At 43.9% G+C, this 24,311-nt stretch overlaps 1 protein-coding gene across 2 annotated transcripts in view; it reads right to left on the bottom strand.

Moving 5' to 3' along the window:
* The window catches only part of SNCAIP (synuclein alpha interacting protein), a 161,141-nt gene that overhangs the window by 48,833 nt on the left and 87,997 nt on the right, over window positions 1-24,311 (bottom strand). For both annotated transcript variants that reach the window (XM_035013989.1, XM_035013988.1), the window contains exon 3: window positions 17,728-17,800. In XM_035013989.1, coding sequence (XP_034869880.1) covers window positions 17,728-17,800 — 73 coding nt within the window. The remainder of the gene's footprint in view (window positions 1-17,727; window positions 17,801-24,311) is intronic.

Genomic DNA, 24,311 nt, shown 5'->3' with positions numbered 1-24,311 from the left:
GCTGAGGGGCAGAAGAAGAAGCAGACTCCTCACTGAGCAGGGAAACCGATGCAGGGCTCGATCCTGGGACTCTAGGATCATGACCTGAGCCGAAGGCAGACACTTAACTGAATGATCCACCCAGGCACCCCTGACGTTGGTTTTATATTTACAATACTGATGTGAAGTTTCTTTTGAAAATAGGTATGTTTTAAAGTAAGCCATTTGAGGAAAATGTTAAACAAATAATAGCACGAGTAGTTTACAGGGAGAGCAAAAATAATATAAGGCGGCTTTGGATTTAACACATATTGTGGAAATAATATTTAAATTACTAAGGTTTGGGAAACTGGCTTTCAGGATAGTAACTAAATGCCTTAGCATAGATGTAGCAGGTTTTTTTTTTTTTTTTTACACAGGCATACCTCAGAGATCTTGCAGATTTAATTCCAGATTGTTATGACAAAGGGAATATCGCAATAAAGTCAAATTAATTTTCTGGATCCCCAGTGTGTATAAAAGTTATGTCCTCGTTATTAAGTATGTAATTGCATTAGGTCCAAAAAACAACGTACATACCTTAACCAAAAATACTTTATTGCTGAAAAATGCTAACCATCATCTGACCTTTCAGCGAGTCATCATCTTTTGGCTAATGGAGGGTCTTGCCTTGATGTAGATGGCTGATGACCCATCCCAGTGGTGGGTGCTGGGCTGGCTGTGGCAATTTCTTAAAGTAACACAACAATGACATTTTGCCACATTGACTCACTAACGATTTCTCTATAGCATGTGATGCTGTTTGATAACATTTGCCCAAAAGTTGAATTTCTTTCAAAATTGGACACAATCCTCTCAAACCCTGCCACTGTTTGATCAACTAAGTTTATGTCCTGTTCTAAATCCGTTGTTGTCATTTCAGCAATCTTCACGGCATCTTCCCCAGGAGTAGATTCCATCTTTGCTCATCCATAAGAAGCAACTTATCATCCATTCAAGTTTTATCATGAGATTGCAGCAATTCAGTCCCATCTTCAGGCTCTACTTCCAATTCTGGTTCTCTTGATGTTTCCACCACGTCTGCAGTGACTTCCTTCATGCAAGTCTTGAACCTCTCAAAGTCATCCATGAGAGGTGGAATCAATTTCTTCCAAACTCCTGTGAATGTTGGTATTTTGACCTCTTCTCATGAATCATGGATGTGCTTCATGTTATCTACAATGGTGAATCCTTCCCAGAAGGTTTTCAGTTTACCCTGCCCACAGCCATCAGAGGAATCACCACCTATGTAAGCTATAGCCTTCCAAAACGTATTTCTTCAATAACAAGACTTGAAAGTCAAAATGACTCCTTGATCCATAGGCTACAGAATGAATGCTGTGTTAGCAGGCATGAAAACAATATTCATGTCATTGTCCATCTCCATCAGAGCTCTTGGGTGACCAGGTTAATGAGCAGCGACATTTTGAAAGAAATCTTTTTTTCCTGAGTGGCAGGTATCAACAGTGGGCTTAAAATATTCAGTAAACCATGTTGTAAACAGATGTGCTGTCATCTGGGTTTGTTGTTCCATATGCAAAGCACAGGCAGAGTAAATTTAGCGTAATTCTTGAGGGCCCTAGGATCTTCAGAATGGCAAATGAGCATTGGCTTCAACTTAAAGTCTCCAGCTACATTAGCCCCTAACAAGAGAGTCACCTGTCCCTTGAAGCCAGGACCTGACTTCTCCTCTCTAGCTATGAAAGTCCTAGATGGCATCTTCTTCTGACAGAGGGCTGTTCCATCTACATTGAAAATCTGCTGTTTGGTGGAGCCACCTTTGTGAATGATCCTAGCTAGATCTTCCGGAGAACTTGCTGCAGCTTCTACATCAGCACGAGCTGCTTCCCCTTGCACTTTTCTGTTACAGAAAGAGCTTCTTTCCTTAAATTTCATGAACCAACATCTGCTAGCTTCCAACTTTTCTTCTGCTTCCTCACCTCTCAGCCTTCACATAATTGATGTTCTCGATGAGGCTTTGGCTCAAGGCAATGTTGTGGCTGCTTTGATCTTCTAATGGGACCACTAAACTAAAACTCTCTCCGTATCAGCAAGAAGGCTGTTTTGCTTTCTTATCATTCGTGTGTTCACTGGAGCAGCACTTTTAATTTCCTTCCAGAATTTTTACCTTGCCTTCACAACCTGACTGTTGGGTGGAAGAGGCCTAGCTTTCAGCCTGTCCGGGCTTTGGATCATGTCTTTCTCACTAAGCTTAATCATTTCCAGCTTTTGATCTGAAGTAGAGACATGCAACTCTTCCTTTCATTTGAACCCCGAGAGGTCCTTGTAGGATAACTGACTGGCCTAATTTCATATTGGTGAGTGAGTCTGAGGGAACAGAGAGGCCGGAGGAGAGGGAGAGAGATGGGAAAATAGCTGGTTGGTGGAGCAGTGAGAACACACACAACCTTTATCGATTAAGTTTGCCATCTGATATAGGTGTGGCTTATGAGCTCCAAAACAATTACAAGAGTAACAGCAAAGATCATGGATCATCGATCAACCTAACACACATAGTAAGAATGAAAAAAATTGAAAAATTGTGAGAATGACCAAAATGTGACAGAGACATGAAGTGAGCAAATGCTGTTGGAAAAATGGCGCAGACAGACTTGTTTGACACAGCACTGCCACAAAACTTCAATTTATAAAAAAAAATAAAATAAAAAATGTAGTATTTGAAAAGTGCGAGAAAAATGAAGCACAATAAAAAGGAGGTATGCCTGTATTTATTTTCTAATTTATCTTCTCATCAAAGCACCCATCATCCCACATCACTAATCCCCCCCTGCACCCTCCATTGCTAAATTCCCCAATTCTGGACACACCATGTTCTTCCTTCAGTGCTCCTGCCTTTGGGCAAGATCCCTCTCTTCCGACAGTGCCCTGACTGCTTTCTCTTCCTGAGACAAGGCTCATCTGAGGAGATTCCCCTCAGGGTTACCTCCACGGTGCACTTCGCCCGACTCTCCCAGGAAACCATTACTCCTTGCTTCTCAGCCCCGAGATATACTTGCCCGTACCTAGAGTTGGATATTTATGAAGCTCTTTTGCAACTCTTCACGCATGCATCTGTCTCACCTTCTGTCTTGAGAGTTCCTCTAAGGCAAAGATTGCTCATGAACCTCCTTGTGTTTATAATCAGCCATCTGTCTAGCATAGCATCTCACAGATATGGGGGCCCAGTGGCTTATCTTTTAATGAATGAATGAAGGGAGGAGGGTGGGAGGAAAGGAAGAAAGGAATATGCTAGCCTAAAGATGCAAAGTATGGTCCATAAATATCAGTCATCTTGTAACAATGAGTCACCCTTGCCACATTTGGGGCGCACCGTGTTGAATATTTCAAAGGCAGTGCTAGTAATGTACTGAAGATAGACATTTAGAAGATGTGCTGCATATGGAGATATTTTCATATATTTCCTACAATAAGTTCCAAGCCTTGATTTCTTCATGTGTAAAATAAAAGGATTAGACTATATGATTGCTAAGACCTGATCCATCTCTAAATTTCTATGACTATATGGAACGTCTACAAATAACAGGGCTCTCTCTTCTAAGTGACTCACTATGAAACACTATAATTCTTCTGGATCTATGTCTTTCAACAGATCCTTACAAATTTATAATTATGAGGCTAAGCTGATTGCTGACACAGAACAACTCGTTGGCTCTTGGGACTGATAAATTAGTATTTTCTTAGGAAGATAATGTATAGTTTGGTATTGCAACGGTGGATACAATTTTCGAGACCAAACGTCAATGCTGGCTCCCCAGATGCCTATTTATTTTACTTCTAAATATGGAGTTACGTGTCCCTATTAGAAAATTAGCTTTAGACATCAAGAAGAGAAAGAAAAGAGTTATGTCTTTAGGATAAAATAGTGTTTTCCTACTATTGACTGTAAAAGCTAAATGAATTCTATTTTCCATGAGAAAGAAAATAATCAGTTTTACTCACAATTGCCTTAAAATGTACATAACAACACACTCCACATCTATAGCTACCAGAAGTCCAGGCACCTTCAAGGACATACCTGCTAAGTTCTCCAACATTCCATATCCTTCTATTTTTACACTTGAGGGACATTATGAAAGATTGGGAGTGTCAGCATTAGTCATGAGTTTCGTTAAGCCACTGTAAACTTAAATCTGCAGTGGACCCACTTATTGCAAACACTTCAGGCTCTGGAAGGAATGGTGACAGGTGACTTATACCATCTCGTGACAGTGGGAGGAAGGGTCTGGAGTCTGAGGGTGGATGACCTGATGGGTGCTCTTCTGCACCATGCCCGGAGACTAGAATGTAACCTGATCCAAAACAAAGGTTGAGTTAACTCTGCATTTGGAGAATTGCGTAGGGCCATTATGTTGGGAAGAACCCATGTGAGGAATGCATGTTTCTGGAATGTTCCCACGGAATTGCTTGTTCATCTCTTTCATTGATGCCATAGACCCTTTATTGAGGGTATTGTGAGTCTGAAGGGGGGAAACAGAGCACTTTCTCATTATAAAAATAGCAACCAATGGTTTATTTACCTTAAGACATTAAATACTATTGGGAAAGATTCACTGCTTTGGTTCTCAAGTTCTGACTTTAAGTGGCTATTGGTATCAGGCAGCTGTTGGAAGTGTCAGATTCACATTTTGCTATTTCCAGCTCTACCCACTGTTGTCCAGACTTGCTCATATAACTTTGTGCCCTATCTGTACCCATTTCTTCGTTCTGTGAAAACTCCCAGAAATCCTCGAGCCCTTACTGCACTAGACAGAAAAGATACTTCACCAAAGAGGCACATTCTGTCATGAAATCAGACTCAATATTTTGACAACTTTAAACCTTTGAGCTCTGAAAGCACAGTTTATGTAGAAGAGCAGTTGGTGGGTCTGAAGAAAGTCCACGGTTTCAGAGTCATTCTATCATCCAAAAAATTTGCTGACCTTCGCTTTGCCATTAGCCAAACCTCTTGAGTGCATTAAGTCTTGTATTCATTCCAGGCCCCTGTTCCAGGCTCCTTCCTTTCATTCACTCCCTCCCTCTGCTGAATTGCAGAGAGAGAGACACAGGACAAGGGACAGTGAAGAAGCTCATCAAGCAGAGAAGCACTGAAAGAGAGGACAGCTTGCTCTGGGTGGTATCTGGAAAGTGTTAGGAGGCCCGGTGTGCTCTTTGCAAAGTGCAGACACACACCAGTTTTAACTGAAGGTGGCGATGTTTTACAGTGTTGATCAACTGCCAAGGACAAAGAACACCAAGTCACCGCTCTTCTGTGAGGGAGAGAAGGAGAGGCAGGTGGAGGACGTGTGGGGGTGGGAAAATCCTTCCTCTCTACCCTCTACTCCCCATTTCTCTATTCTCCATCTCCAACTGCTGACTCCCCCAGTGTCTGAGGATTTGATTTCTAAATATGGAGTGAGGTATTTCCATTAGAAATAGAGCTTTAGACCCAAGAAAAAGAAAGAGAAGATGGGTATGCCTTCAGGGTATAAGAAGAGTATTCCCTCCTGTTTTCTGGTAAAAGTGAAATGAATTCTATTTTCCATGAGAAGCGAAGTGGTAAGTCTGTGAAACATGGTCTCATTTTTGAGAGGAACACAGTTTAAGGTCTGGCGGGGAGGAGAAAGGGGAGCGAGGCCTAGAGTTGGCCTGTAGCTTACTCTTCTCTTGACAGCCCTCCTGGGGTCTGTTCCCAAGAGCTCCCACCTGGACCATGGTTTTTAGTTACAAGGCCTCTGAGAGAAAGAGCAGGTACAGCTGAACAAAAGCAAAGTGCAGACAGAAGCTTTTCCCAGCATAAATGGCAGAGTTACTTTCTTCTGTCTCCTGGTGCAGTATGGTAGACACTTCACAAGCACCACTATTAACAATGGAAAAAAAAAAAAAAACACTTCTGCGTATTTTACGAATTTCTCAAAATGATATTTTTAAAATTGGAATGTTCCTAAAATTTCCTCCATCTAACATTTTTTATTATGTTATGTTAGTCACCATACATTACATCATTAGTTTTTGATGTAGTGTTCCATGATTCGTTCTTTGCGTATAACATTTTAAAATTGCTAATACCATATATTTGTGTAAGGCTTCTAAGTTTCTGAGTACAAGGCCGAGGGTATGGTTTCCTTAGGGGTTTGTGCAACAACTCTGCAGGATGGATGAGCAGTTCTTGCATAGTCTCGCTTGAAATAAACGAGAAGTCTGGGAATTTTAAGTGTTATATTGCAAATCGCAGAGCTTGCTGACTCTTCCGCCAACACCGAGGTTCCCTGACTCCAGCTTTCTTTCCATGACAGGGCATAACTGCCTTATCAAAATTACAATTATTCCTTATTCATATATATTTTTTAAGATTTTATTTATTTGAGAGAGAGCGAGAGCATGCAAGCATGAGTGGGGGGAGGGGGAGAAGGAGAAGCAGGCTCCCGCTCTGAGCAAGGAGCCCAATGCAGGACTCGATTCCAGGACCCTGGGATCATGACCTGAGGCAAAGGCAGACGTTTAACCGACTGAGCCACCCAGGTGTCCTCATATTTTCTCTATTTGGGTCACATATAGGTAACGGAATCCCAGAAACCAGTGGTAAAACCTGGTTGAGCTCATTTCAGATTCATGTGGACCTAAATCCCAAACCCTGCTCCCTGCCTTGGTTTTGGTAACCACTTGCTGAGAAGCTTCCGGATGGGAGCAAAGTTAGGAAAATGGTTTTCCATAACAACTTTTCTTAGAAACAGTTGAGTGGAAGAATTTCCCTACTTTGTTTATCATTAGTGGCATTAGCTTAAATTTAGGGTCATCTTATCACCGAGAATTTGTTCTTTCAGCTGCCAATTCTTTCAACTGGTGAAACATGGCAATCTCGTATGTAAGCAAGAGATACAGGAATATGATAAAGCCTGTTCAGAAGGGTTAAATTGACAGAATGCCAAAATACCCTTATAGGGTCCATTCATTCAACACATAGTAGCACATGGTTCTGTGCACATGGTTCCAGGGGTGCAGAGGTGAATGAAATAGACATAACCCCTGTCCTAATGAGAGAACCAGACAGTAAAGCAAGCATACAGATGAATAAGGAATTACAAAATGCAAAGTGCTTTGAAGGGAACGCAGAAGGTACTAGAAGACAGCAGCTGAGAAGTCTCATCACAGAGGTGACGTTTAAGCTAAGACCAGGGTTCACGAGAAGCCAACTATGTGAAAATCTGAGGGAAAATGTAAGAGATGAGATCATTTTGTGGCGATCTGGGTAGAAGGGAGCACATTTTCGAATGCCTAAAGTGGGAAAGAATCTGGCAGGTTCTATAGCTCTTACATCTAGAGCACAGTGAACCAGGGCGAAAGCTACCAAAGATGAGGTTGGGGAAGGTTGTCAGGGGCCAAACTCATTTGGGCGTTTCCTGGCCACAACAAAGAATTTTAACAGAAATGGGGTGTCCTGGGGGGATTTCACAGAGAAGTGAAATGATCCACTTTGCAAATTAAAATGCATCCTTCTTCCCACTCCGTGGAAACAGAGGGTGCACAAGGGTTAGTGATGAAGAAATGGGTGAGGACTAGTTCATGCTGTTAACCCAGATGAAACACAAAGGTGGCCTGTCCTAGCTGGTGGCTGAGGAAGGAGATGGAGAGAAGGGGGCAGATGGGCACATACTTTGAGCACAGATGACTCAGGACCTGGTGATAGGCTGATGGGGAGTGTGAGGGAGAGAGAGAATTCTGGCTGCAGTCCCTGAGTGGGTGTATCAGTAAACTGAATGCCCATGACTGAGGGAGCGCCTGAGGAGGAACAAGTCGGGGAATGGGATTCAAGGATTCCTCTTAGAATTCCACAAGACATCCAACATAGACATGCGGCCGGCACGTAAGGAGGTGGCTGGAAGCCCAGGCAAGCAGAAGCAGCATGTAAGTGACATCTGAGGCCATGACAGTGGATGAGCTCCCAACCCAGAGAGACTTGGAGACTGAGAGGAGAGAGGGTCCTATTGAATACAGAAGCCCCACTTGGATATTTGAAGTCCAAGTAAAGAAGGAGGAGGACTTGCAAAGGAGATAAGGAGACGTCAGAATATTGGTAGAAAAATGAGGAGATAGGTGGTATCACAAAGCCAAGAGAGGAGAATGCTTCCAGAAAGGAGCGGTCAATAGTCTCAAATAGGGGCCAAGAGAGAGGAGAGTATCCGTGTCAGCAGATGTGACAACATGGAAGTCGTGGCCTTCCCTAGGGAGGTGGAGGTCAGGCTGGAGATACTTCAAGTGAAGGAGGGGGGAGGGCTGGAGATGGGGGTTCCCCTAACTCTTTATAGTAGGTTGGCTGTACTTGGAAGTGGTAGAGGGGGCTGGGAGAGGAAGGAACAGAGAACCAGGGTGGGAGTCACCAGAGGGGGCATTGTTTGTTTGCTTTTTTTTTTTTTAAGAGAGGGAGAGAGTGAGCACGCATGCAGGGGTGGGACGTTTGGGGGGGGGGCAGAGGGAGTGGGAAAGAATCTTAAGCAAGCTTCACACTCAGTGCAGAGCCCTACGTGGGGTTCAAACTCACAACCCTGAGATCATGACCAGAGCCGAAATCAAGTCTGACGCTTAGCCGACTGAGCCACCCAGGTGCCCCCTGTTTGCTTGCTTTTTAAGACAGGAGATGATCAGAGAGTGTTTGTTGGATGAGGGTAATGACCCCGCAGAGAGAAGGATACTGACAGTACAGATACAGATAAAAGAGGAAAGCTGAAGGATCAGGGTGTCACACCAAATGAAAAGAAGCAAACGATCAGCTGGCTCATACCTCAGTTATGATACAAAAGCCAAAGAAGGGAGGCTTTCTTTCGCCTCGTCACACCTTCATTTGCTCATCCATCCCTCAGATACACAAGGCTCCAGCGTCAGGTGCTGGGGATTCCATAATAAACAAGAGACATAACACTTAGTCTACTAGAGAAAACTGATATTAAACTATCGTATTGTTAATAGTTTTTTGAGACGCAGATATTTGAAGAGGAGGAAGCTATAGGGAGCTAGGAAATAATAAAGGAAGTTGGGAGAGCAGCGCTAATATCATCTAGGCTCAAACTGTCCCAAATGGGAACCACTAGACCTGTGGCTCTTGAGCAGCTAAAATGTGGCTGGTGACCCACGTTCAAATAACAGTTTTGATGTATTGGGTTAAATTAAAGATATTAAATTAATCTCATTGGTTTATAGTTTTAAAATGTGGTTCTTAGGAAAAAAAAATAAATCATGTCAGTGGCTTGCATTGTATTTCTATTGGAACATGGTGGTTTTGGGAGTCAGGGAAAGGGGTCCTGAGGAGAGGTGAGGCGGGAGGTGGAAGAAGGAAATGTCACATGGAAAACAGAGCACAGTGGAAGAACTGAAGAAGGTTCCCTGATGTGGCAGCAGACTGTGGGGGGAGGGAGCATGCGAAGAAGCTCGCTGAACCAGGAGAAGATCACTCAGGACCCTAAAGGCCACAGGAGTTTCCCACTCTATGTCTTGAGAACCCCCTTGGGGAACTATTGCTTGGTTTTGAGCTCGGAGTGACACTCATCACGGACACTGGGTGAGCACCAGCGTGTCCTAAATCAGTGCTCCTCAAACTTGAATATGCACCAATCACGTGGAGAGCTTGTTACAAAATGCAGATTCTGATCCAGGGGTCTGGAGGGAAGGTCTGAGAGTCTGCCTTTCCAAGCTCCCAGGTGATGCCCATGGTGCTGGCTCTGGCCCTGGGCCACTCTGTGAGGTGCCCCCAAAGGGTCTGGACTTCTGTGTTCACTCTTGACTCTTTCCAAGGATCCTTCAACTATGAGATTCCAGGATTGTTTCTATGACTTGAGTTTCTTTTATCACTTTTATTTTTTTAAGGGAAGAGTCAGAGCAAAGGAGGTGTGTGGACAAAGAGGGCTCATTTTTTTTAAGATTTTATTTATTTATTTGTCAGAGAGAGAGAGCACAAAGCAGGGGGAACAGCAGGCAGAGGGAGAAGCAGACTCCCTGCTGAGCAGGGAGACGGATGCGGGACTCGATCTCAGGACCCTGGGATCATGACCTGAGCCGAAGGCAGATGCTTAACTGACTGAGCCATCCAGATGCCCCAAGGAGGGCTCATTTTAAATGGGAAGATAGAGTGCATTTAATTTTGGGAGACAAAAGGAAAAGGAGATGTTTCCAGCCAGAAGCGGGATGCTCTCAGAGATGCTATGAAGTTCCAAAACTGTATCCCCGCCCCCACACCCTTAACACACACTCACACTTCTGCCTTGGATTGGGAAGACAGGACTAGGAAACCAGTCTCCCTTACGACAGGAACGAACTTTGAAGGCCATGCAAGGTACAAGGCACTTGGCTTCGGTATCACTTCTTCCTTGTCGCTCAGCTTCAAGTCTTTCCCTTCCTGCCTAAATGATGCTTATCTCCCTGCTTCCGAATTTTCATCCTTGCCTCCTGCACACTTCCTTGAAATCACTTCTACCAAGATTTCTGTATCAATTTTGAGGGTGCGAAACATGTTTCTCAGAGTCCAATAAAAATAAACTAAATCAGGGGAGAGGAGACTGGGTCCCCTTCCCCTAAGGTTCCTCTCCCTTTACATTGTCTCATTTCTTTCTTAATTCCCCAATGCTAGTAAAGTTTTAGAACACCAGGGAGCTGTGGTACTTGTAGCTATGGCTAAGGAAAGACAAGAAATGTGCAAATGAAGAGAGCAAGGGCCAAGCGTGCGATGTATTGATGTTCTGCTCCTTCGAGCCCCTTACGTTACTTGCAACATTACCAGAGTTTTACTTTTAACTTTTCAATAGCCCCCCTGCTCCTGTCTTGCCCCATACTGACTTGTAGCCTTTCTTGCAGAAACATAAGCTAAGTGTTAATGGATTAAAGGCAGAGATGGGGGCGCCTGGGTGGCTCAGTTGGTTAAGCGACTGCCTTCAGCTCAGGTCATGATCCCAGGGTCCTGGGACCGAGCCCTACATCGGGCTCCCTGAAGAGCAGGGAGCCTACTTCTCCCTCTGCCCCTTCCCCCTGTTGTTTTCTCTCTCTTAAATAAATAAAATCTTTTTTTTTTTTTTTTTTTTTTTTTAAGGAAAGTTATGGACGCCTGGGTGGCTCAGTTGGTTAAGCGACTACCTTCAGCTCAGGTCATGATCCCAGGGTCCTGGGATCGAGTCCCGCATCGGGCTCCCTGCTCCGCGGGAAGCCTGCTTCTCCCTCTCCCACTCCCCCTGCTTGTGTTCCCTCTCTCGCTGTGTCTCTCTCTGTCAAATAAATAAATAAAATCTTAAAAAAAAAAAAAAAAGGCAGAGATGGTCTCTGCGTCCGGACAGAGGGCGCAGGTGTATGCTTTCACAGATAAGTTCCGGGTTTTACTCGACACGATGGCCACGCACGTTCTGTAGCAGCAGATAAAACTTTCCCTGCGTGATGATTGTAACCGAAACAAAAACTAGGCCTCGGGAAAAGAAATTCTAGAAAGAAATAGAGTCACATTTTGTTTTGGTGGCAGGATTAGCTGTAATTTTTGCTTTCCATTTTTTATAATGAATGATAAGTAAGATTTTGTTAAAGAGAAATAAAAATAAGTGTTTCTCTTGATAACATTCTCATCTAGAGGTTTTGCTGTGGTTAGATAAACTGGGATTTTTGTCATAGGTGTTCGATTCTTTGCTGTCCTGGGTTGAAGTGTTCGTTTTTTTAATCGAGGTCTTAGAAAACGTGTTTCCCTATTCTTTGGAGTCCATTTTGCAATATATCACATGAGATGGAGTCATCAGAAGGCTTTTCAAATTTAAACTGCCCCACCAACCTTCACTTATAAGCTTTTAGCATTAAACCTTAATAAAATCGAAAATAGAGGGTTTACATATTTGGCATCATCAGCTATGTTACAGAAGGGTCAACAGGATAAATTTCACGTCAATTTACTATTTTTGGTGCTGGCTGAAATCCTTGAACATCTTAGAGAAACCACATATTTTCAAAGGTTCAGAGTTTGTCACAAAATCTGCATTCTGAGGGGCTAAAAATATAGCAAATCTGCAATGCTTTTACATCTACCACCAAAATGCCTTTTACCAGATAGATATCAGATATGAAGTTCAAAAAAGAATGGCTCTCCTTTACTCACTGTCACGCAAATTTTCGTCCATGTTATATAGGTATTAAAATTCGTTCAGAATTTCTTTTTTTTTTTTTTTAAAGATTTTATTTATTTGAGAGAGAGAATGAGAGAGAGAGAGCACACGAGAGGGGGGAGGATCAGAGGGAGAAGCAGACCCCCTGCTAAGCAAGGAGCCCAATATGGGACTCGATCCCGGGACTCCAAGATCATGACCTGAGCCGAAGGCAGTCGCTTAACCAACTGAGCCACCCAGGCGCCCTCGTTCAGAATTTCTTCTCAAACACATGCCAGGGCCATTTATTACTGTTACATAACTTAGTTTTCTCTCCTTGGCGCATCTCGTTCTCGGAGGCCGAGCTGCATTAATATTGATCTGCCTTCTTTCATGAGAAAATTATCCACTGAGCTTAGCAGGTACATATTTCCAAAGAATCACAAGACACTTAAAGCACCGTGAATTGAAAGGAATGTGTATTTGAATGTCCAATTAGTTAAAGAAAACTCGAAGTCAATGAAACTGAGTATGTTGGATTTGAATACCGTATGTCGGCGTATTTTAGCCCTCATTTGGAGAAGACCGGAGGGCAGAATTAACAGTCTCTGCCTTGCGCTGGCCCCTTCTCCTGCACGAGCAGCGGGGATTAAGCAGAGAATACTTGCGAATGTTTCACAAATGACTTCCTTGGAGACGTGCAAGTTTTTCACACATAACTTCCTTGCTGCTAATCCCTGCTTTGCGCTAGTAGCCACACGTGGCTCCTTGGACGACAATTACTCAGTTGACTCAACTTCATAAGGCTCCGGAGTCAGTACGGCTGTTGTTTTTTTTTTTTTTTTAAAGATTTTATTTATTTATTTGACACACAGAGAGAAAGCACAAGTGGGCAGAGAGGCAGGCAGAGAGAGAGGCAGAAGCAGGCTCTCCACTGAGCAGGGAGCCCGATGCGGGACTCGATCCCGGGACTCCAGGATCATGACCTGAGCCGAAGGCAGTCGCTCAACCAACTGAGCCACCCAGGCGCCCAGCACGGCTGGTTTTAAAGATGTGCCAGCTCCAGGACTCTGGGCAAGTTATTTATCCTCTAGGCATCTTGGTTTCCTCATCAATGAATTGGGCATAGTCATGGTCCTCCCTCAGAGAATCATCCTGAGGACAAAGAAGCTGTTTACGGAGGACTGGAAGAACACCTAAGAAATAACGAGGAAATCTCAAGAGAGGCCAAGTCTGTTCTCAAGTGTCCAATTTCTAGCTCGTTCACTTCCCTCTCCTACCTTCTTGTGGTCTCTGCAATACCTTCGCAGGTCTTTTCAAAACTTTTCTCACAGAAATGTGAAGCTCGGTCATAGTGCAGTGTAATGGGTAGAGGACAGTTTAAAATATCACTCCTGTCAGAGGGAAGTGCAGATTTCAATAGGAGTCAAAGCCTTCAGCTAAAGGAAGCGCACCTCTAGGGCACACTCGTGTGCGTGGGACAGCTGGTGGAAGGTAGTGGGATGCTGCCCCAGGCTTCTGACCACACTGCCATTTTGCTTTCTCGGACCCCACCATAGCGTGGCCCAGGGTCTAGGGATGAAGGGGGGTGAGCTCTGGGCTGGATGTCTCACAGAGAGGCTTCTAAGGCCACCAACAGGCTCCTCTGACGTTCCTGCTCCTCTCAGGACACTTGAGAAACAGGCAGAAAGGACAGGCACGAGCGTTGTCTCTGGAGCTCACTTGGGAAGGCAGGACAGCTAGGTGGGGAGTCCTGGAGGGTGACCTGTGGGGCTGGCAGGCTCTCCTCAGACCATGCAGGGAGCAACCTCGGGTTCAGTTCTGAGGGTTCCACTTTAAGGAGGACGCTGGTCATTTGCAGTCATCCATGAGAGAGCAAGAAGGATGAGCAGGATAGACTTAAAACCATGGAGGGAAATTTCAACCCGGAGAAGACAAGACCAAGAGTGGCTGCCATCTTTAAACACGTAGGGGCACCTTGTCCAGGAGGGGTTGCCCTTCTCCATGGATCCAAAGGAAGAACCAGGGATGAGGGATGGTAATTTGAGGGACACTGATTTTGACTGAATGAAAAAATGAGCTTTTATGGATAGGCCGCGCCTCATGAGACTGTGAACTCTCTGTCACTGGAGCCGTGAAGTATAAGCAGGATAATTAGGATCCTCTTTGAAGATCTGATGGATTTTGGACTATGGATTTTGGACTAAGTGATTATTATTAGTTTTTTTTTTTTGTCTTTTAAAAAACTTTTTATTTGTAAATAATTTTTTCATATGTAAATTTATAAAAGTGTTAAAATATATAATCAGCACAAAGAACACCTGTATAAATTTTATCCTTATTCAAAAATTTCTAGCACTTCACCCATTTACTTTATTATTTGCCCTCTCTCTCTCCAACTGGATGATTTTTGGGTCACTTCTTCTGTTGAGAGTAATGATTCTACACACCAAGGCTTCTTTCCAAGTAATGAGATTTTAGAAAAATTGAAATCCTGCTGGCGGTGCTTTTTATGGCACTTAGCATAAAACCCAAATCCGCATACATGATCGATAGGGCCCTACAGAGTCTGACCCTGACCATCTCCCAGACCTCATATCTTCATTTTAATCACCCTGCTGAGATTGGTTTTCTTTTTCTTCTTCCTCATACATGCTAAGCTCATTCCTGGCTCAGGGCCTTTGCACTTGCTAGTTCCTCTGCCTTCAGTGATCTTCCCTGGTTATCGACTGGCTGGGTCCTTCTAACACTCTCAGACCCCCGCAAGTGCCCTCCTCCAACTCCTACAAGTTACTCTATCACATTGCTTTGAGTTACCTCTTATCACTGGGTGAAATGATCTGGTTTATTTTTTTGTCACTCCCTAGAACATAAACATCACGAGAACGGGGGCCTCGTCTATGTCTTATTTGTTACCACGTCCTGAGTGCCTATGACAGAGAAATATTGTTATCTGCTGAACGAATAAATAAAAGAACAAATGGGCCCAAGAACATCTGATCAAGGGCTTGTTAATGCAAGGATGAATGGTAGCATTTGACAACCTACACAAAATAGAAATTGCTTAACAAACTTGAGAAAGATAAAGAGGCAGAGTATATTCTAAGTGACAGGAGGTTTGGGGAAAAGTTTTTCCAGTGGGTGCCCCATCCAAAAGAAGGTGTGGACTCTTCTCAGAGGCCAGTGTGCCTTCTGTTTCCATCTGTTTGAAAAGATTACCGTAAAGATGGAAATTTGCAAGCCCTCCTGGGTGGTTGACATGGGAAGACCGGAGGGGTGCCAAGGGTATTTCTACAGCTGCATGTCCTAGGAGTGAATCAAGAATAGCTCAGTTCTTTCAGAAACTAGCTATGAAAAATCTTTACTATGTTGAAATTTCTTTTAAAGGAGCTCACAGATAATCTACAGTGATGCTACAGAGATGGATTTTTCTATGTGTTCTTTTTCTAGAATCACTCTGGCTCTATTAGAAAGTGGTTTGACAGCCTCCAAATGAAGTGTCCATGTGATTCCATTGGAGGTGTACATATGATTCCATTAAGAGGCCTGAGTCTTGCCCACAGGCCACAGGCATCCATTTCTTGTCAGGTCTAATTATTGCCAATGACCTTGAGCACTGGGTCTTTGCTCTGAGTGAAGTTTAAAGGCTTCTGCCTCCTTCTCAACCAGAGAAGAAATGTCCAATATCACCTATTGTGGAAGTGGCGAGAAGTCACATGACCTGGAGAAAATGGGATGAACCAGCCCCAGGAAAAATTATTTTTAAAAAGCTTTGCTTAATTTACTTACCTTGGTAAGCAAGAATAGCTACTGAACAGAGAAGAGAAATTCACCACTTAATCAATGAGGGAGAATGCTGATTTTTAAATTTTTAAAAGGCTAATACCATAAAACTAAATGAATGCCTCGAAATCAAGCTATCTGAGGGGAAGTGTATGCAATGGATAAGAGAACCCACTCCAGAGACAGACTTGCTGCAGTGTGAATCCCAGCTCTGCAACTTAACTGCTTGTGACTCTAGGCAAGATATTTAACTTCTCTGCTCTGTGCCTGTTTGCCCACCTCTAACATAAACATCATAAGTACTCAGCTCATGGGGATTTTGGGATTAACTGAGTTAACGTGAGTGAAGGGTTTACCATAGGACCTCCCACACTGAGCACGATGCAAATGGTTGCTATTATTTCTTCTCTCTTACTCCCCACCTCTAGTTAAAGAAGAAAATCCTGTATCTACAAAATAACTTCAGATACATCACCTAATTTTCACCCTAACAGTGCCTGGTAACATTGGCGGAACAAGCTTCTTCTTTATTTTGTAGACAATCAGTCTCAGGCTCTAGGCTGTATAGCTGATAATTGACTGAATCCTAACCTGAACTCAAGTCACTGCCCCCAGTCAACAATTCAACTTGGAACCTGGCAATGCCTTGTTAGGAGGCACATCCCTAGAGCCTCGTGGCCAAAGCCTCCGTTAAACACGACAGAAACTTGAGTGTGTTTGAAATTTAAAAAACAGAAACAACCCCCAAACACTGAAGCATTACTTTCACTCGCAAAAACACAGAGATAAACAAACCTAGAAAGACTGATTATTTGCCCCATCTCATCTAAGCAAAATGTCAAAAGAAAGCGAGCCGTCCAGGAGACAAATAAATTAGCTTTGTGCAAGTCCTTTCAGTGAGAACAGCCTAGAATTCTAGTAGCTGTCCAGGTAAGGGCCATCTATTTATTTTGAAACACGATACACATAATCGGAGGATTATCTTGAGCCTTCCATAGCCCACGGTTCTCAGGATTCAAGCTACTATCAGAAGAGGCCCAGCTTTGGCACGATTAATGGCGATGCCTTACAGTAATTACTTCGAGAAATGATAAACATCCTTCCATAGTTTAACGCCATGGTATCGCCCCCATCGACATCCTTTTTCATTTTCATTTTTGCCCATCACGGAGAGAAAAGGAGAGAGGCTTAATTTGATTCACAGAGGGAAAAACAATGCTGAATGTCCTTCTTTTTTTTTTTTTTTTTTTTTTCCAGGGGGGGGGGGTTTGTGTAAGGAGAAAAGGTCAACCAGCTGGTTTTCATCTATATGCCATAATTCTCTGTTTAGTTTATACTATTAAACTCCAAAGCTTTGCTTTAATCTTAACTGTTACAGTATGCCTTCTTGCAGATCCTATCATGTCGCATCCCTGATAGGGTTTCAGACTCTGGCGAAGCACCATTCCCCAAGCTGGTCCTGGCCATATGGGTAGTGAATGCATCCAACATTTTTTCATTGGCGCCTGCATCATTATGTTTTGTCACCAATGGTTTCTCGGGTTTTCAGTAAATTGCTGCGTATACTGTGGTTTGGAGCTGTCGAAATGATGGCCTCCATCTAGCTGTATACAACCGCGTCCTCATTAGGGCCTCCCCGTCCTGTTAGCCTTTGGGGGGTGACCTGACATCTGTTTGCAGAGGGCGTGTGTGTAGGGGGGAGGAAGGGAGAGGCCATAAGAGAAAGACAGAAGGCAGGAGCAAGGAGTGTGAGGGGGGAAACAGCTCCCTGGAGTCCTCCACTCTCTAAGAGTCCGGGGCAGGAGGGGGGATGAGGAGAGAGACGTACCTGATCTGTCTTCGCTCTGCGAATCACATCTTCGGCACAGTTCTGGGATGGTCTTCAGCGACGTGACTGAGTACTGAATGGCAAGCCAGAGGACAAAGGGAAGAAAACGACACTTTAAAACGAGAGCGTCACATTCACTCAAATTGGCCAGAAAAAGCAAAACACAAGAAGCGATCCTTGAGTACACCACGGATATATCCAGAAAGTCTGTCTAATTTTATCTGAAATGGGCTGCTTTAGGGATCTGGCTGCATCCCAAGCTCCACCTAGAAGCATCGAAGTAGATGCACATTAAAAGGGGCTACATGCCCCCCTCCCCGCTTTCACACGCAAGGTGTGGCCAAGCAGACATTCTCTCTCCCGTTACTTCTACTACTGATGGAGGATGGAAGAACTTTCTGGCTCAAGAGTTTCCAGAAGGTGTCCAGAATATTTCATTTGGAATCCGGGTGTGAAGAGCCGAAGAGAGAAGGCCCCGGCTTCTGGCAGCAGCCAGGGCTGCCAGGAGCCTTACCTGTGCCCACGCTGGCTGGACTACGTAAAGGTCCCTCATGTTACCACCTGCCAGAGATGTCACTGGGTGGCATCTGTGAGCTCCATGGGAAATACCGGGGGAAATGTTATGAGAAGCAAGAGGAGCATGGTTCTGTGTCTGCAAACTAATCTGTTTCATGTATAGATTAGTCCGAACTGAAAGAAACCACCTCCCAGCATCAACCCAGTACCAACTCAGGGACCAGCTCTCAGGATAACAAATTACAACACGAGGGGTCATAAAATCAGATGAGCTAAAACAAATGTAAAATCAATAGCTATGATTTATGGGGACTATGCCTGATGCCATTCCATCTTTAGAGAAGTATGTTTTAAAACAAAATAGATAGGATGAACTATTTCTTTAATCAAACAACTGTCTTGAATCACACATTAATCCCTAAAAGACGGCTCCCTAAAAATATCTTGCTCTGTACCTTTGAGAACGATGTTCTTATGGCAATGAGAATGTATTATAAATTACTTAGACTGCTGCAAAATTTGGGGGGGATTGAGAACAAATCTTTAATCTGAAAGAAAAATGATCATGGGAAGCTCATTAGGATTATTCTAGCATTACAAGTGAGGAATGTGTAATAAGGACACATTTGTCAATAAGAAGGTACTTTAGTTAGCTTGATGTTGATAAATGAAGCCAAGTGTCTACATCGAGACCCCCCAGTGCTTCCTCCATGATGTCAGGACAGCAAAACTGAGGGAGGGGCAGTGGTAGCTTGCCAATTGCCTGTCACAAACAAATTAAATTTCCAGTTCTTCCAAGTGAAAAATGAAATCTCAAATGACTAATTAGAGAAATTACTCTTACCTGTCTGATGCAATAATATCCTGTTTATGGTGCCCATTCCTTAAAGACTACAGTGCCTTTAGTCAATCTACTCACATACTCAGAAGGAAGGAGGGCTCTCTCTTAAACCAAAAATGAACTTAAGGCATTTTTCCCCTTTTGCTGTATGCTCTTTGGGGGCTGGGGTTAACATAGGTACAGAAGGTGTTTTTCTTGTTACTAATAAGGTACCTTATGTTCCTGGCCAAGTACAAGCTCTCCAAGGAATCTGGTAGCTTCTTGAGACCAGCTGGTATGGGTTAAATAATTACACAGTTTATAATTCAATTAAAATGAGGCCTTGTGTTTCAGCTGCTATGTGCCCCAGGAAAACACCCCTTGGCAAAGTCTCACCCCCTCTCCTTCTGTTTTGTTCTGTTTTTCTTCCAAGGCAAAATGTTAGAAAGAGGGAATTTAAGATGGATTGTGTTGAAATATAGTTAGTGATAAATTCAGTAAGGTCACTCACTGGGCTTAATGATATATATTTGATTAACCTGGGTGTATTGCTGTCTGCATTTTCAGCCATGTGCATCCTAACTGCTACCTCTCGCCCCAAAGTGAGGCATGTCAGAATCTCTGAATTATTAGCTGTACATTCAGCTCTTCCTCTGTGACCTCAAAGGTCCGTAGCATGCAGTAACTGGTCATGTAATAAGGTTTAAATTGGAGCAGCGCAGGTGGCCTGGTTGGTGTGGGGACTGAGTTACAGGCAGAGGACTAGCCTCGCTGAGCCCCACCCACTGCCTCAACCTCCATCCCACGTGGCAGCTTTGCCTCTCCACCCCCGGCATACAGAAAGTCACGTTTGTGAAGTCAGACATCTTAATTCATTGGGAATAATGACCTTGAAGAAAAAGTCATACGCCGCTCCTGGTCATGAAAATTACAAGGGTGGTACAGCAATCTGAGAAAAAGATGACGCATTGGCCAGAAAATCAAAGTTCTGGATAACTGTAAAGGTATAGGGAATGTCGAATTCAGCAAAGACTCCAACCTACACTGTGAACAAATCCACCATCCTTTATAAAGACACAAGGAAACATCCGTTTGTGTATTTGCTTCAGTAAGCACACACACTGCTCTTTGGATAGAACATAAAGCTTAAAGAGAATGCTGTATGGTTAGGTCATGATGGGAAGTGTAGCCGTGGAAACACCCAATTCACAAAACCAACATGCAAAAACATTTTCATATGTGCACATTCAGGAATAAGCAAATGACCCAGGAAGTCTCCCTTACATAAGTGCATTGTATTACCATCTGGGAGCTGAAAGGGAGGGCTTCCCAGGCCCTCATCCCAGTGCAAAGGACAGATGGCCTTTCATAAGGAGCTGTCTGATCGCCAACCCACCTCACTCCTCGGACAATGGCCAGCTCCCTGGGCAACAACTACTGTCATTTTGGCCCTACCAGAACCAAAGCCAATGTGTCTTCCCTGTCTCTTGCCCCCAACCCATGCCTTTGTATTCTGTTACCTTGATAGCTATTATTCTTGGGTGATAAGAGAGAGGGGGCTTGCAGGTGATTCAGAAGCACCATATTTCCTGGCTCTGTGTTGCTCTAATTTATTCTTTAAAAAAAAAAGTCTTCCAGAGGTTAATCCCACAGAAATAGCCTTTGTGAACCAAACTTCATTTCCACTCCTCTATCATGTCTCAAGAAAAGCCCCCTCTATGGGTTGACCAGCTGCCTCTGCTTCTTCAATGACCCTGTGTGCTCAATGTTTAGTTCCACCTTCTGTACCTTTACTCCAGGGTCCTGTTTGCCTGCAAAGCCTTCCTCTGGCCAGGCAAAAGCTACTGTTCTGCAAGGCCAGATGGTGCTCTGCTTTCTGCATGAAACCTGGCTAACTGCTTCAGCCCTAAAAGATTCCACTCTTCTCTGCCTTTGGTAAAATACTGCCTTGCCTTGTGCTCTGTTGCTTCCTAGGTGTTAGTGTTGGCTCCCCCAAGTGCCCCAGGGAAAGGATGGTGTCTTTGACTTGCATGAATGCATGGCACAGAGCGTCTTATTAACTATTTGACTGAAATATCAAGGCTAGCACATGTCTGATTAATCCCTGGGCATAATATTATAGATGTTCAAAAGAGCTCTTTCATATTTAGGTACTAAGTGGGAATTTCCTCCATGCTTCCATACTTGGACTAGAATCAATTAGCTTTCTAAAATGCAAATTTGACTAAGGTGCTTCTCTGTTTCAAACGGGCTACAGGGTAAAGCCTTAGCATGGCACGTGAAAGCCTCCACGAGGTCAGGCTTATCTCTTATCATTGTCCACTTCTCTTTTGACTACAGCCAAGTGAAATTTCTTATTGATCCCCTGTCTACTGTTCTACCTGTTTATACCTTTATGCATGCTATTCTGTCCACCTGAAACGCCATTCCACCCATTCCATTAGGCAAACTCTTTTTAATTCTTCAAACTTTGTTTAGGAATCACTTCTACAAAATCTTCCCCACCCTCCCAGATGGAAGTAATTCCAGCTTTCAAAGTGGTGTCTGGACCAGTGGCATCAACCCTATCTAGAAACTTGTTAGGAATTCACATTCTTGGGCCCCATCCTTGAAACTCTGAGGGCAGAGCCTAGCAATCAGTATTTTTACAAGCCAACCAGATGATTCTGATGCATGCTAACATTCAAGAACAACTGCTTTATATATAGATTTTAGGCACATGTCCATTACAGATTCCATCACATGACATTTAGCCTATATGTTCCCATCACTGCTTTCTCTGCTTTCTGAGGGTGTGGGCAATATATTTGTCAAAGATACTGGGCACTTACTGAACTGAATAAAATGAATTTCCCAACGTAACCATGATTTTAGTGGCAATAATAAAAATAATAATAGTAGAAGTTAATATTTATATGGCACTCATCTTCCTAGAAAGGCCCATTATTACAAGTCTAGTGATGCAATCATGGTATATCTAAAAGAAAAAAATTACACTTCTAATAGATTAATAGTATGGGTACTGGCTGATGTCTTCTTAGTCTTTTGTATGAAGAACAATGGATTCGGAGCCAGAAGATCTAGATTCAAGCCCCAGATCTGATATTTATTAACTGGGGTTCTGGACAAATAAATCATTTCATAGCTCTGGGGCTCACTTTCTTTACAGATAGAACACAGGTGATCATATGAGATAATGTAAGTGAGGTCAGTTTGCAAGCAGTAAAGTGATGCTGAATGTTTTTGTCTCTTCCCCTTGACCTGTTCTCCATGTATGTACACAGCCCTTCTTCCCTCCCCACCTTCATTCCTGATTTTAAGCTCAGTGGATCAAGATGTGCCGGAAGAGGGGGCTGAGCTGGGACTGGAAAAGAGGAGAGCCCAGCCTGTCCCAGTCTGTTCTTTGGCTTCTCTTTGGTCTTTCCTCCTCCAAGAGAGTCCACGGCCAAGGGCTGACACTGAAACTTAGCTTCGCAAACTACAGAGTCGATGTGACACAAGACAATCCTACACATCCCAGCCTGTGCCAGTCACTTCTGTCACTCTGCCCTGCAAAATAGTTTGAACGTGCATGGGATTCATAAAAACAGTGCGTGATTTCTACACAGAGCCATCCTCTACACAAGCCATCTCTGACCACCCTAGATATTGTTCAGTACTGAAAGCCTTTGGCCCTGACTCCAGAAAGCTGGAGCCAGTTGGGTGAACAAGCAGACATTACTCAAACAGTAATGAGCCACAGAGAATAAAAGAATGAAAATCCCCAGCACCTTTTGAAGTTTAGAGACTTTTAAACAACTAAGGTCTCATTAAGTTTACAAAAGAAACAATTAAGCCAGCCATCCAAACAACTCTCCTGAAATTTATGATTTCTCACAAAGCTTTCCAGAAGTGAAGCACGCGTCTCAACAGGCATACAAGGCAACGGGTACACGCCAAGCTGGCCGCGGAAGCAGACACACCCTGAAGTGAGATTTTCAGAGACACAGTGGGTTTCTGCAGTTTGGGCCCCCTCTCTAGCAGCCTGCCCTTCCAGTTCAGGAAGGCATGTCTTGACTTCAAGCCCTCCCCACAGATGGTGTCGAGGATGCAGCTCTAACAGTCCACCCCTTTGCCACTAGCCCTCCACTTGTGCTCAGGTCTCTTCCTCTCCCGTCCCTTCAGAACTCTGGCTCTGCCATCGTCCCTCTTCTTTCTCTTCAGCCACCCTCTCCACCTCGGCTCTCTCCTCTGATCCTATAAAAACAAATAAGCGCCCCCGCCACCTCAAGATATGCTGCCTCCCCAGGTGCCCATGGGCTTTCTTGCTCTTGGGTTCACCACCATCTTTTTTGAGAGAATTGCTGTGGTTCTTTTCTCTCCTTCCTCGCTTCTTGCATTTACTCCTCTAGCCACCACAACATGGCTTCTACTCTGCCATCCCAAAGGCCCTACTCTTTTTTTTTTTAAGATTTTATTTATTTATGTATTAGAGAGCGCGAGAGAGAAACAGCATGAGAGGGGAGAAGGTCAGAGGGAGCAGCAGGCTCGCCGCTGAGCTGGGAGCCCGATGTGGGACTCGATCCCAGGACTCCAGGATCACGACCTGAGCTGAAGGCAGTCGCTTAAGCAACTGAGCCACCCAGGCACCCAATTTTTTTATTCTTATGTTAATCTCCATACATTACATCATTAGTTTTAGATGTAGTGTTCCATGATTCATTGTTTGTGCATAACACCCAGTGCTCCATGCAGAATGTGCCCTCCTCAATACCCATCACCAGGCTAACCCATTCTCCCACCCCCTCCCCTCTAGAACCCTCAGTTTGTTTTTCAGAGTCCATCGTCTCTCATGGTTCATCTACCCCTCTGATTTCCCCCCCTTCATTCTTCCCCTCCTGCTATCTTCTTCTTCTTCTTCTTTTTTTTTCTTAACATATATTGCATTATTTGTTTCAGAGGTACAGATCTGAGAGTCAACAGTCTTGCACAATTCACAGTGCTTACCAGAGCACATACCCTCCCCAGTGTCTATCACCCAGTCACCCCATCCCTCCCACCCCACCCCCCACTCCAGCAACCCTCAGTTTGTTTCCTGCGATTAAGAATTCCTCATATCAGTGAGATCATATGATACATGTCTTTCTCTGTTTGACTTATTTTGCTCAACATAATACCCTCCAGTTCCATCCACGTCGTTGCAAATGCCAAAGGCCCCACTCTTATTATGGCCACCAATGGGTCTTCACTGGAAAATCCAACACTTCAC

The sequence above is a fragment of the Mirounga leonina genome, unplaced genomic scaffold (genome assembly GCF_011800145.1).
Source record: "Mirounga leonina isolate KUSES-001 unplaced genomic scaffold, KU_Mleo_1.0 Mir_168, whole genome shotgun sequence".
NCBI lineage: Eukaryota > Metazoa > Chordata > Mammalia > Carnivora > Phocidae > Mirounga > Mirounga leonina.
Note: the sequence above shows the minus strand (reverse complement) of the source record. Positions and strands in the feature narration are given on the sequence as shown.